This window comes from Garra rufa, chromosome 25 (assembly GCF_049309525.1).
Source record: "Garra rufa chromosome 25, GarRuf1.0, whole genome shotgun sequence".
NCBI lineage: Eukaryota > Metazoa > Chordata > Actinopteri > Cypriniformes > Cyprinidae > Garra > Garra rufa.
Window position 1 is genome coordinate 40190021 of NC_133385.1, and position 15065 is coordinate 40205085.

Sequence of the window (15065 nt, forward strand, 5' to 3'; positions counted from 1 at the left end):
TAGATTTAATCCTAACTATTATTAACTTAATCATTCAGCCCAGGATTTGCTGAATTAAACTACTACTAATTTAGAAAAGACTGTTTAACCTTTTGTTATGTTATTTATTTATTTATTGTCACAGTAAAGAGTTATTTTTCTTTCCAACTTCTGGTGTCCTCTAAGTTTTATATCTACCTCCCTCACTCAAGTCTAGAACTGCTCCAGTATTTGCATTGGAGGACAATTGCTACATACTGTGTGTGTGTGTGTGTGTGTGTGTGTGTGTGTGTGTGTGTGTGTGTGTGTGTTTCACTAAAGCTGTGTGCTGCACAAATCACCTCACATGTTGTTTACAATGTTATTGAACAAGGTGATGTAAACAGCAAACTGCAAATACTATTTGATAGTAAAACAAAAACAGTGGAAAAGTGCACTTTAGATTACAAAAAGAACAGGCATCCAATTTGATCCCATAAAAATCCCATAGAAACCATCCTACAGAATATTTATGTCTTGTCAAAAAATCCTAAAGGATTCCAATAAGAATTTTGTACAGGATTCTTATTGGAATTTCTATCATATTTTGGAACCATTCCTATAGGATTTTGATAGGAATATTCTTATAAGATTCTTATATATTCTGTAGGATCATTCCTAAAGGATTTTTATGGGATCAAATTGGATGCTTGTTCATGTCTTTATGGGAACTTTTTTTATCTAAAGGTGAACTTTTCCACTGTTCTTGTTTTACTAACAAATAGTACTTGCAGTTTGCTGTTTACATCACCCTGATGTAGACGTTGTTCATTGTATGTTGCTTATCAAAAAATCCTAAAGGATTCTGATAAGTAACTTGTACTGGATCTTATGTTGGAACTGTTTTTATAGGATTTCAATAGGAATAGTCTTAGGATTATTCTTGAAAGATGCTTTAAAATAAAACAGGATCCCATTAAAATCCTGTAGAAATTATCCTACAGGATGTTTATGTCTTGTCCTATAGGAAAATCCTATAAAATAATTCCTAATGGAATCCTTTAAGAATGGTTCCAAAATATGATAGAAATTCTGATTTTAATCCTGTAGAAGATTCCTAGTGGAATCCTTTAGGATTTGTAGAGGATTCCTATTGGAATGTATATTAAGGTGAGTTAAAGTAAACTGCAAGACACTAAACTAATATAAACAATTAAAAAAGCGTATCGTTAGGATTCTTCAAAATTCTTGAAAGATGCTTTAAAATAAATCCCATTAAAATCCAGTAGAAATTATCCTACAGGATATTTATGTCTTTTCCTATAAGAAAATCCTATAAGATAATTCCTAATGGAATCCTTTAGGAACGGTTCCAAAATATGATAGAAATTCTAACTGGAATCCTGTAGAGAAATCCTATTGGAATCCTATGGGATTTTTTGACAAGGGTAAGAAATCAAATACAATGCTTAAAAATGACCAATAATTTGTATTCTGTAATATATATATTTTTTCTATAGCTATTTTCCAAGTGGCAATTATGGTTTGTTCATACACTTTTATCCATTTTTATCACAGAATAAGGCATAAAATATATTTTATAGTTTCTATAGGCTACTGTAATAAATATGTCAGTTAACATGGCATTATTCAGATATTTTGTTTATTACCTGTGGCCAGTTGATCTCTCTTAAAGGAGTAGTTCACTTTTAGAACAAGCATAATAATAATAAGTATAATTTATTCACCCCTTGTCATCCAAGATGTTCATGTCTTTCTTTCTTCAGTCGATAAGAAATTATGTTTCTTGAGGAAAACATTTTAGGATTTCTCTCCATATAATGGACTTCTATGGTGCCCCCGAGTTTGAATATCCAAAATGCAGTTTAAATGCAGCTTTAAAGGGCTCTAAATGATCCCAGCCGAGGAAGAAGGGTCTTTAGCGAATCTATCAGCCATTTTCTAAACAAATTCACTATTTATGTACTTTCTAACCTCAAATGCTTGTCTTGTCTATGTCTGCATCAACTCCGGTTCAAGACAGTTAGGGTATGTTGAAAAACTCCCATCTTGTTTTCCTCCCCAACTTCAAAATCGTCCTACATTGCTGCAGAAGTCCTGACCCAGTGTTTACAAAGTGAACATGCAAAAAAGATCAAACGCCCTTTTACCAAAAAAAAAAAAAAAAAAAAAAAAAGGGTAAAAGCGTGATTTTGGACGATTTTGTTGAAGTAGAAGTTTTTTGACATACCCTAACCGTATTGACCCGGATTACACAGACTATGCATGCTCAATGCAGAGACAAGATAAGATGAGCATTTGAGGTTAAAAGTGTATAAATTTGTTTTGAAAATGACAGATCATTTCACTAGGTAAGACCCTTCTTTCTCGGCTGGGATTGTTTAGAGCCTTTTGAAGCTTCATTTAAACTTCATTTTGAAAGTTCAAACGTGGGGGCACCATTGAAGTCCACTATTTGGAGATAATTCCTGAAATGTTTTCCTCAAGAAACATAATTTCTTTACGACTGAAGAAAGAAAGACATCTTGGATGGCAAAGCGGTGAATAAATTATCTGTACATTTTTGTTCTGGAAGTGAACTAATCCTTTAAGAAACACTATCTGACTTATCTAACTGGATTCTAAAAATGATGACTAGTCCTAAAGACTGGGAAAGGAGACCTTTGCTTTTTGCGTTCCATGTGATTGGCTGTTTGCTGCATACATCACACTTTCATGTGCATGCACTCCGGAGTTAATCACAACTCTGGTTTAAACTCTAAGTTGACAAAGAAAATTTATATCGAGCTTTGTGAGCCCACCGAACCGGATCTAAACCATGTTGGATTTGTTTGGTTTTGTCATTTTTGACATTGTTGAGACAGTTATCAGTTCCCTTCCGGAGGGAACTCTACGCTGCGTCCTGGTTCAGGACACTATGGGAACTGCCTTCAGCATGACCGGTTCTGAAACAAGGTATAGAACAACGACAGTGAACTTGACACTGTCCAGCGCCAGCCTATGACATCATCAACAGGCGCCTGCTAGTATAAAAGCAGGTGCCTGAGAGCACAACACCATCTTTTTGTCTTCAGAGTCCTCTGTTCTAAACGAGTGAGTACAGCGATGCCTAGAGAAAGAAAACTGTTTAGGAAGTGTGCGGATCCGTGTCAGAGAAATCTGACACTTGATGACGCACACGACCTTTGTTTGGTGTGTTTAGGTGTAAGAGCACGCGCGCTCGGCTCTAGAAGAGCGGAGCGCGTTCATTGTGAGAGTTTCACTTTGAAGAAACTCCGTTCTCGTCTGGCCCTTTTCTCGAGGGAATCGGGCCATCCATCTGCCCCACGCTGCTCCGGTCCCACCACAGCTGAGGCTGCTCGGCGGCTGAGATTGCGGGGCTCACAGGTGGAGCTGGCTGACGAGTTTGAGAGAGCGTTTAATCGCTCGCGCACGTCAGCCGGAGACAAGAATGCGCTGCTAGCGGATGATGTGTTGTCTCTCACATCCTCCGGTTCTGCAGCGAGTGCTCTTTTGGCTTCAAGCCAGGGCGAGCAGGAGGTTGAAATGGAACAAATATGAGCTCGTTTGAGCCCATGCAGCCTCCCTGCCCCGCATATGAAGAGTTGATGTCTGTTATGGACCGCGCGGCTGCCCGCTTGTATTTGCAGTGGAAGCCCGCGAGGGAAGAGGCCGCTCTCGGCAGACTAGACGAGCGGTTTCTTCCGGGCCATGACAAAGCCAACTCCTGTGAGCCTCCCATTCCTTCCTGATCTGCTTAAGAGATCGAGAGGGAATGGGACAGGCCATATTCAGCCCGCATTCACAGGCATCAGCATGTGAATCATGCTGATGTCGAGGGAATGCATGGGCGCGGATATGTGACGATGTCTCTCGCTGACGGTTGCAAACTATCTCTCAGAGCGAGGGACATCGACCCTGAAGGCTCCAAAGGCACATATGCGGCAGTGGCCGGTGCTCCTCTGTACACGATGGCAGTGTTGCAGAGGCGCACCAGGCTGATCTGCTGAAAGATCTGGACCGAGCCCCGGGGGTTTGCATCCCTTGCCGGTCCACGCCTCCACCTAAACACCGGGGGGAAACCAGGCCCGTCCTGGCCCAAGGGCCAGAGACGAGGCCAGGTCGCCAGTGTGGGGCTACCTGCCCATCCCTTTTCCCCTTGACTCCGGGGCTGGGCCAACGATGAGACTGAGGCTCCGTCTGTTGGCCCGGTATGTGAACAGTAAAGACACTTTAATAAAATATTCAAGCATGTATGTGTATGTTTTCTTTTGTCTACCAGCTCCGCTTGGCTGATTACTATTGCAGTTTCGAGCTCCTCTTGAGTTCTACTGCCACCAAGTGCCGAGTGTAGCCAGGTCTCCCCTCGTTTTATAAAAGAAAACAGTGTGTAGAGACCTCCACTCGTAGAAACCCCCTCGTGGGTTAAGCGTTGTCAGGTTTTGAAACCTCCGCTAGAGTGAGCTTGGTATAGACATGATCCAACATACATATACATACGAGAATAACCCTCTTGAGCGTTGTCAAGCTGCTTCAGGCGGAGTATCGCTCTGCCGAAGCCTCCGCTCACTCAAACCCTGCTAAGAGTAATACTCTTTTTGCATGAGTGTGGTCAGGTACCTTCCCTGTGTATTTTCATATACATATATGTGAGACCTCCACTCCTAGGAGTTTGTGTGCTAGGGTGAATAGAGCGTCGCCAAGGCTCCCTCTCTGAGAGAGAGGTGTTTTACTGAAGCCTCCGCTCTCTTTAAAAAGCCCCGCTTTGAAGTAGGATTGAGTGTAGCAGGCCTAGGAGGCCTCTTCTCTGTGAAATCCTCTGGAAAAAGAGACATACAAAAATAATACTTCTTAGCGCTGAATGTGGCAGGTCATTCTTAGACCTCCATTCATGAAGAGCTTTTTACTGGGTCGAGTGTTGTTAGGCTTCCTCTATGTGAGGTGTTTCTGTTAAGCCTCCACTTCCCAGAAATACAGGCCGGGAGAACACAAGGTTAAGGCAGCTTGTGAACTCTTTCCGTGGACCTGTCACTACAAGCGTTGAGTGTAAAAGGAAGTAGGCCTCCCTTCCATGAGAGGGCGTGTATTCCAAGGCCTCCACTCGATAGAGCTTCCTCAGTTGAGCGGCGTCAGGCTTGTTATGTTCGAGAGCTTGTAAACCATTAAAGCCTCCCTCACTGAAAGCTCCGCTTCCGGGTTCTGCTATCACCCGGGTTAATACAGGTGTCTAAGTGATAGCACAGTGTAATAGGTCTCCCTCTGTCACAGCCAACAGTACTGAGACCTTCACTCTCACAATTATAGCAGCTGGCAGGCCCATGAGTGCCTCGCTGACTATTTTTTGGGGGAGTGCAGTCTTCCACTCACCAAAAACTAGTGTTGTAGGCTTCTCTCCTTAGAGATGTAGTCTCGGAGCCTCCACTACACAGAGCTAGATGATAAATGAGATTTTTCATTATTGGCTCTGACTGTGAGTATCTGCCTTTTCTTGAGCGTCGAGTGTAGTCAGGCCTCCCCTCGCCTAGAGCGCTTTACCTGAGGCCTCCACTCTGAAGAGTTTCCTAGGGAGAGCGTCGTAGGCCTCCTCTCGCTTAGAGAGTCTTTCTGCTGAAGCCTCCCCTCTCCAGAAGCTCCGCTTTCAGGCTCCGCTATCGCCTAGAGACTGCAAATCTGGTGATCCTCGCTATGCTTAGGACACCTACTCAAAACCACATTTGTGGTGTTTGCTCACGCAAGTCTTTGAGCATTCTCTGAAATCCACGTGAGTGGTAAGTGCACTATTCAGGCACTTCACTAAAATCCATACTCATGGTAAGGTCCCTCCCGTAAAGGCAGGTTCCTTTCTCCCATGGACCACGCAGGGTTCCTCCGTGTCCACTCTCTGAGCTGGTTTTTCCTCAAAAACCTTTTAGTTTTCCAGCTCCAATCCAGATAGCGCTGCTAGCAGGATTGAGTGTCGGGCCTCCTCAGGCCTCACTCTCCAGAAGAGCTCCAAAATGAAGGTATTTCTGTCGCACAGGCTAGTCAGCCTCACGGATGACCTTCAAGGCTAGAGTGTAGCTAGGTCATGAGACCTCCACTCTCAGAGTTCTTCCTTGCTAAGCACGGAGGTGTGTTAGGCTCCCTCTTTAGAAAGCCTCCACTCTCCAGACTCCACTCAGGCAGTACTGTCGTTTAGGCTGTTCAGCTTCGATGAACGCCTGCAGTGTTGAAGTGTAGTAGGTCTTGGGACCTCCACTCTTAGAGTCCTTCTGCTGCTCGCAGAACATTGCCAGCCTCACTCACAGAGTGTTGCCAGGCTTCCTTTCGCCGAAGCCTCCACTCCTCGGGAAATCTCCACTTAGACAGGCCTGCTGCACAGGCTATTCAGCCTCACAGGCCGTCGTCAGTGTCAAGTGTAGTTAGGTCATGAGACCTCCACTCTGTAGATTCCCTCTGAGCAGAAGCTCCACTCGGGTAGTTCGGGTTGCATAGGCTATGCAGCCTCACTGAATACCCCCAGTGTCAAGTATAGGCTTTTTCCTCCGGGCGTGAGTGTAGCCAGGTCTCCCCTCACTGAAGGGCTAGTGAGACCTCCACTCCTAAGAGCTGGTGGACTGAACGTTGTCAGGTTTCCTCTCTTTTTAGAGAGTCTTCTGTGAAGCCTCCGTTCTCCAGAGGCTCCGCCTCCAGTACTTCTAGGCGTGAGTGTAGCCAGGTCTCCCCTCACGGCAGGGTTATTTGAGACCTCCACTCCTAGGAGCTAGTGGAATGTTGTCAGGTTTCCTCTCTTTCAGAGAGTCTTTTATGAAGCCTCCATTCTCCAGAAGCTCCGCTTTCAGTACTTTCAAGCGTGAGTGTAGCCAGGTCTCCCCTCACTGGAGGGTTATTTTGAGACCTCCACTCCTAAAGAGCTAGTGGATGGAATGTTGTCAGGTTTCCTCTCTTTCAGAGAGTCTTTTATGAAGCCTCCATTCTCCAGAGGCTCCGCTTCCAGTACTTTTAAGCGTGAGTGTAGCCAGGTCTCCCCTCACTGCAGGGCTATTTGAGACCTCCACTCCTAAGAGCTAGTGGATGGAATGTTGTCAGGTTTCCTCTCTTTCAGAGAGTCTTTTATGAAGCCTCCATTCTCCAGAAGCTCCGCTTTCAGTACTTTCAAGCGTGAGTGTAGCCAGGTCTCCCCTCACTGCAGGGCTATTTGAGACCTCCACTCCTAAGAGCTAGTGGATTGAATGTTGTCAGGCTTCCTCTCTTTTAGAGAGTCTTTTATGAAGCCTCCATTCTCCAGAAGCTCCGCTTCCCCATCTATACCTGTAGCACTGAATGTTGTCAGGTCCCTAGAGCAGGCGTTCGCCCTGCCGAGACCTCCATTCCCTAAACTCCGCCCCTTATGGTCAGGGCATTTATGAGCTCCTTCACTTATGGAGCTAAGTGTAGTAGGCTTCCTCTAGGCCTCCACGCTTGAGAGTTGTGTGCACAGGTAGCCGGGCTAGCCGTGGCAGGTCACTGGGCCCCAGCGACTCTCGCTGATGCAGGGGTGATTTCCTTCTTGACTCCTCATTCAGTCAGTTTGATCACCTATCCCTCGGCATGGCGGCGTTGGTATAAGCGTTCCCATAGTGTCCTGAACCAGGACGCAGCGTAGAGTTCCCTCCGGAAGGGAACGTCTCGGGTTACGTATGTAACCTTAGTTCCCTGAGGACAGGGAACGAGACGCTGCGTCTCAGGGCCATGCCTCAGGCCCTGCACAGACCTCCGTCCGACAAAAAGATGGTGTTGTGCTCTCAGGCACCTGCTTTTATACTAGCAGGCGCCTGTTGATGATGTCATAGGCTGGCGCTGGACAGTGTCAAGTTCACTGTCGTTGTTCTATACCTTGTTTCAGAACCGGTCATGCTGAAGGCAGTTCCCATAGTGTCCTGAACCAGGACGCAGCGTCTCGTTCCCTGTCCTCAGGGAACTCAGGTTACATACGTAACCCGAGACGATTTCTGCCATTGAACAAAAAAAAAAAAAAAAAAGGTAATTGTGAGTTTACATCTCGTGATTCAGACTTTTTTCTCAGAATTGTCACTTCCATTTTTTGGGGGTAAATTAAGAAAAAAGTATACATTTTACTTATTTGTACTAGACAAGTGCGAAATGAATGTGGAAAAAATACATGCTGTACACAGTCTTTTACTTGCCTTGCCATAATTTTCACTGGCCTCAAAAGATTACAATTATTATTTTTTATTAGCCAAAAAATTATGCTATGTTAAATCTAGTTTGTCATGTAGAACACTACCTTGGTGACATTAAGCAAACGTAACAGCAACTGTAGCAGTACATTGGATACATGTTTATTGGCTTTTCACCTAATATTATTATTCTAAAAAACAAACAAACAAACAAACAAACAAACAAGCAGGTCAATCAATAAGGAAAGAGCTATTTTAATTTTGATCAGATCACAAAGTAGTACGAAAATAATGTACTGTAATTAACGGACTGATACAGTACTTTCAGTTAATTTAGGAAACAAAATGTACTGCTTTGGTAAACAACCTGAAAAAATCTATTAGCATAAGAAGCAGGTTTATTTATGTATATATTATAAAAATCTAAAAGTATTAAGCTAAGAACTTTGGTTATAGGTTAAGTTGTCAAATCCTGCAATCCTTGAACAAGTGAGGAAATTGGATGGAAGACACATTAGATGTATTTTCAGATATATTCTCTAGTCATTAAAAAAATTGCTAATTGCTGCTTCAGCAGCAGTCATACGTTTCAAACGAGCTCTTAGGTCTTTGCGTCTTCTGCTGACGTCAGAGTTCTCAGACAGAAGCTCGTGCACATCTGGCTTTTCCAATAATTTCATTACGTTAGTAGACAAGAGCTGAGCAGTCTCCTGCAACATGTAAAAGGTGACCATCAAGGGCAGTTGATCAGCCATCCTCTGCACCACAATCTGAAAGGAAACGAGTAGATAAGTTACGTCCTCACACCACAAGCACAGTGCAATTTGTTATCGAAATCTAAGATCTACCTCATAATATGCCTCTAGCATTTGCCTGTAACTGCATTGTTTGTCTAAGACGGGTAACTCCTTTTCTGAAAAAGACTTGCTTGTAATCTCACTCAAGATTTTCAGGAAGATGGGATCTTGAGTGTAGATCCTGTTTTCCATTTCAAACTGCTCTGAGATTCTCTCCTCAGCCTTTTCTAGTTGGGTTAACTGAATGTTGTTGATTTTGTCCTACAAAGAATCAAGTAAAAAAGGACAAAGGATAGAGAACTTGATCAAACTGGATTAATAATTTCTGCAATATTTAAGGAGCAAATGAGGGGCATTATTTACCTTAACGGTGTTCTGAAGTACATGGTAGTTCCGGAAACACTCACTCACCACGTCAGTGAATTGCTTGATGACGATGTCTTCAGAAGAAATACAAATAACCAAAATGACAAATAGCCACATATGTCCCACGATTCAGATGTGCTAAAACTATTAGTCGTTTAGTTGGTGATCTAATTTTTTGGTTTTATAATGGAGGATTTCCACAGTACCTTTTATGGCATTGAGTAAATCAATGGCTGGATCTTTAAGTTTAGCCACATGGTCCTGCAGAATCTTCTCAAACAATCTGTAGTTGCTGAAGCCAAGCAGTTCCCTCCCTCTGTTTTTCTCACTCAACTCTTTTGCATTGTTAACTTGTTTGGAATTAAGATGGATTTATGAAATGAACCAACCTTGAACTCTGATTAAAGAACAGTGAATTATTGTGCTTCTTAAATGTAAAATAAATATACTCACAGGATGTCTTTGTACTGTTAAGACGATCATTCCACTTCTTGAATTCAGCACGAAGCTGGGCAAACATAGTTTTCTCAGCCATCTGCTCTCCTGATAATAGGGACTTGATTTGCTCGTTGAATCTGTTTAAGGTCTGTGAGAAAAAATTGTATTTGTTTCATGAGCCTATTACATTATCATTATACAGGATTTGTTGGGAAGGTGTTATCTAAACAGACAGCTTTTTAGGGGGACAGAAGACAAATTAAATCAAAATGAGCTATGCTTGTAAAAAAAATTTTTAATTACAAATGCAATCTACTTGTCAGAATTGACATTTGTAATTTAGAATTTTTTCTCTGAATTCTAAGTCGATCAATTTTAGTGCTAATTTATAATAATACAATAATAGAATATATATATATGGACCCCTATGATAATTCTCAGAAGACTTGATGTCTTGAGGTCCTACTTTAATAAGGAATTCCTTGGCTCCCTCAAGGTCATCTGGTGGTCCATCCTCACAGACCTTAAGTTCTCTCTTCACAGTCCACAACTGCTTTTTTATCTGCTCATTGAGCTGTGGAAGTGATTTCTGACAAAGATAAGCAAGATACAATTTTATCATAGTAGCTCAGTCCATCCTGCCATAAAGTACAGTTTACTAAATTTATTAAATTTGAGAAACTTACTTTGATATGTTCAACAAGATCCTGAGTCAGTTTGACGGCAAGACATTTAATAGTTGCTTTATTCTCTTCCAAAAGGCATCTGTCAAATAAGATGAGCACTTGTTACAAGGTGGCTTATTTTAGTTTATATACTCTAGCTTAATAAACAGATTCTCTTCAAATAAATAAATAATGGCCAAACGCGCATTTAAAAAAAAACACATGAATAAAGCCATTTTAGGATGCATTAGCAGAGGCAAACTTTTACAATGGTGTGATTGCACAGTCAGTTGTCATTTAATTTAATAGCACAGTGTAACCATCATTTTTTCTTTTTCTGTACCACCCTAACATTTTTACTTTATGAGTTAAAAAAAAATCTAAATTATTTTAAATTGAGAAATTAATACGTGCAAAAACTTAATTATTCTGTTCAGTATGTAACCTGAAATAGTCATGGTTTTGGAAGAAATCTCTCTCCATTTGTGCCGCCTCCTCCAGAGGAATTTCATCATTGATCTGCTGTTGTCCTCTACACTTCACCATGATGTAACCTTTGCGGAGAGGAATCACTTCGTTGTTGACTATTTTCAGAATGTTCTTCTCGGTTCCCTTGTCTATGAGGTCTGGCTTGGTCAAAATGGCTGTAAAAATTAAAAATAGCTATTTTATAATGGTCCATTTGCTGACAAACATGCCGTAAGATATTTGGTGAGATATTAGATGTTGTGCAGATCATCTGCATCATTACCGATAGTCCTTATGCCCTCAGGATCTACTTCTTGTGCCATTTGTAAGGCTTCTGTTGTTGCAATGTCAGTGTTACAAGGGACCACAACCAGGTTTACAGTCTCACATTTTTTAATATATTTCATGATCAGCCGTTTTATCTACAAGAAATAGACATAGTTTTAAAATTGGATTGATAGTAAATATGAAGTGCACGTTCTGATTATAGGACTCACCTGTTTTCCAATATCCTCTGGTTGTCCTTCTACTGGGACTCGGGCGATTCCAGGTAGATCGATCAGAGTAAGGTCACACACATCTGGTGACATGATCTCTAAAGTGATGAGCTCATCAGATATTCCTACGCCTCTTCCTGCCAGTTCATCCTGGGCTGTAGAAAACAAACTGCAAACTTAACTATGTTTAATAGGAAAAAAAAGGTCCTTTAAAGCAGTGTGAATAAAAATAGATTCATCTTAGAGCCTGAAGCTCCTCTTTAGTACGTTTCATTGACACAAATGGTTCTTAGCCAGTTCAGAAATACTGTCAAACATCTGCCAAGAAAAGAGAGAAACGGAGAAAAAACAAGCTATTGTCAAGAGGCTATTGTACTTCAAGGGATAGTTTTTTTGTGTGTCTGCAGCACCAAGAGACGGACTGACTGACACAGAAGAGAAGAAATTCTTGATTAAGTTATAGTAACTAAAGTAAACTTAAGTTTTAGTAGCTGAAAAGTATTTAAAGTGAAACAGATGTATTGTTGTAGGTTAATAGTGTGGGCCCTGTATAGGCACTGGCAGCCCACCGGGCAATATTATCTGTCTGCAGTCCCGGAGGCTGCACTTTCAGGGCCGCATTTCTAGGACCCCAGTTTTTTGTGACAGCGCCACCCACCAAGTCAGAGAACCGCAGGACCCTAGTTTTGGAGGACCAAAAATGTGCCACCAAGGCAGTATTTCCACCCAGTTTTAACTACATTAGAGTTTTAGAGTTTTTAAAAGTTTTATTACACCCAAATGCTACTTTCTTTATTGCAATCAAACCTGGTTCCTAGGGATGTTATTGGATCTAAGCAGCATAATATAATAACTCAAGTAAAATAAACAAGGAATCATGTTAAAGTCTTCTCAGTCACTAAATTGACCACATTTTCAAGTACAGAGGGAAGACAATGATGACTCTGGGAGTAGGTTTAAGATTGTGTATATTTTATAAAATAATATATTACAACTGAACTTGAAGACACACAAAAACAAATTTGTTCATGACGTGAACCACATAGATAGAACTTCATGGACAACATCTTCAATGACTCCTAAGAGAGAGAAAGAGAAGTGAATGAAATAAGGAACATTTAGTTGAACATGTTCTACTCTCTAATTTTAAATTTCATATTTAAAAGATCTTAGTTACCACAGAGCGCACACACATATACGATACAAAAATAATATTAATCTTCATACCAATTAATGTTCATAATACTATTATTGCATACGGTTTAAAGATTTGGGGGGAAAAAAAGTATTTTGATGTTGTAGGAACAAAGGTTCTTAAAACATGTCAATAAAGCCAATCTGAACTGAGAAAAAAATGCAATAGATAGAGAGATGCAATAAATCTGAATAGAAATAACATATTACTGACATGACTTTTCCTGACCTTATATTTATTTATATATATTTAGGATAACATAATCACTATAAATTTAGATAAAATAACCTCAGTAATAACTAAGAACAAAGCTAGATTTTTTTCAAAGATAAAATCCATTTTCTACTCCAAGTTTTCAGCATGAACTGCAGTGACACCTGCTGTTCATATTGAAGCATTTCAGCGTTACTGATTTCTCCAATATTATCTGTATTTCTCTAATATTATCTGTATATATATTTAAATAAATATATTTTAAATATATAATATATCTATATATATTTAGGAGAACATAATCACTGTTAGGTTAACAGAAATACTGTTAACGCTTAAAGAAGGATACATTGGACATTGCATAAAAACAATTCCATTTTCTACTCTTACCTAATCAGGACCAGAGAGGAAGGCCTGCTCAGCATCCTGCAGAGACAAATTCTGAAGCCCAGCCAGACCGTGTATGATGGCCTATCAAAAGAAAATTATTAATTGAAATATACACAGGTCTGAACGAAGCCAAAACATATCAGTACAGGCTATAGGAACGTAGCCGAAATGTAAATAGCTATATGAACAATCTAACATGTGGTATTTTAACAGTCAATTATTATGGCCTCTCTGTTATGTCTCACTATTAAAATGTCATATGTCTCAACCAACATTATAAAATCATGTCAAAATGAAGAGATGTAGGCTACTGATAACATGTATTGTGGGGTAACGTTATACAAGCTGTGAGCACATGACAGTTAAAAAATTACGATTATTTTAACTGAATTAAAATGGAAAAACAATGAGTAATTAACAAGCTTTTAGAACGAACATGCTACAGTTTATTGTGCTGTCAATAAGTCAACACAGGCTTATCATGCAACAGTTTTGTTAAATGAATGTGCTAACAATTCATTTTACAGCATAAGAGGCTAATATATGATGGCTATGCATTCAAGACTATTTAACAAATCACCATCACGTTGGCTACATTAACTTTCCAATGAAATGCATCACATGCATTGTTTTTAATGTTAAACAAATAAAATTTGATTCACATTTAATACTCACACTCTGATAGTTATCCATCTTCGCTGGTCCTCTAATTCGGTAGGTGGCGTTGTCACTAAAAACCTAGGGTCCTATAATGCGGTCCTGAAAATGCAGCCTCCGGTTTTGCAGGCAGATGTAAGAGGGCCCATAAAGGGCCAGTGCATGCATGTTTGCAGGGATAATGAATTTATTCCCAAAAAAATTTTGACTTCATTTTATTATGTATACCAGTAACACTGATTACCAGCAGTTTTACTAACCTTCTGCAACATGTTTTTCAACTAATGAAGGATCTGCAAATTCAAATTTCTCCTCATTGTGAGATAACTGTGCTGCCTTTCCACTCCCCAGTTTGCTGGCTTTAATAGGACCTGCAACAAAACGTGATTTTAATCCAGTTGTAAAAGTGATCCAGCTGAAAGAAACCCTTCTGATTAAGAAAACAAAAGACATTGCAAGCAGTACTACTAACCTGAGGAATTCACAGATGTATCTTTCTTGTTGTAAGTTAAAATAGCCTTCCACTTGACTCCTGGTACCTTTTTCAGCCTCAACTCTAATGGACATCTGGTGACAATTCCTACAGCCAACACAGTTGAGTTAGCAATCAAAAGAAAAACTGAAAGTGGAGAATTATGTGACAAGTGCTTTATAACAGTGCAGGTGATGGCAAAAAGAAAGCATACTTTAATTACAATTTAACTGTAAATACTCTCAGTTTACCAGTACATCTTCTTATTGATGCAAATATCTGACCAGCCAATCTGAAGTTGCCAGAGCTATTTTCTGCGGTGACTTGGTAGTGCACAACATGAATCTCTCGATCCATCCTGCCTCCACAGTCACCAGAACTCAAACCAATAAAGAAATATTTGAGAGATGTACCTAAAAGTGGTCACTGAGTGTGTATGAATATCCAATAGCAAAGAAGAGTTAAATTTGTTCTCACCGCTCCCTCTTGGTAACGCAACTCCAGACAGTGCTTCCAACACAGAGCTTTTTCCAGAACTCTGGTCTCCAATCACTGCAATAGTCGGTAATGCCAAGTCCTTCTGAATGCCAACTGACCGCAGGGTGTCAATCAGATCAATGTATGGACGAATGCTTTTTTCTAAATGAGTGTGAACCTCTCCGTTCATTTTCTGACTGCAAATATAAAAATGTGCATAAGAAAAAAAACGAACTTCTTGTTTTGTGTAATCATACACAATGCATTCAAATGTTTGACTGATGCGATATGT

General features: G+C 40.5%; 1 protein-coding gene across 1 annotated transcript; it reads right to left on the bottom strand.

The window, feature by feature from the left end:
* Positions 1-8373: 8373 nt before the first annotated feature.
* On the bottom strand, positions 8374-15065 carry LOC141301112 (interferon-induced GTP-binding protein Mx3-like). Its single transcript, XM_073831362.1, has 13 exons — positions 14774-15065; positions 14297-14404; positions 14085-14195; positions 11370-11524; positions 11156-11294; positions 10850-11048; positions 10426-10504; positions 10206-10328; positions 9755-9887; positions 9508-9651; positions 9299-9375; positions 8987-9196; positions 8374-8908 (listed from the first exon to the last, which is right to left on the bottom strand). The coding sequence occupies exons 1-13, from the start codon at positions 14961-14963 to the stop codon at positions 8678-8680; spliced, it is 1899 nt and encodes a 632-aa protein (XP_073687463.1). The 5' UTR covers positions 14964-15065; the 3' UTR covers positions 8374-8677.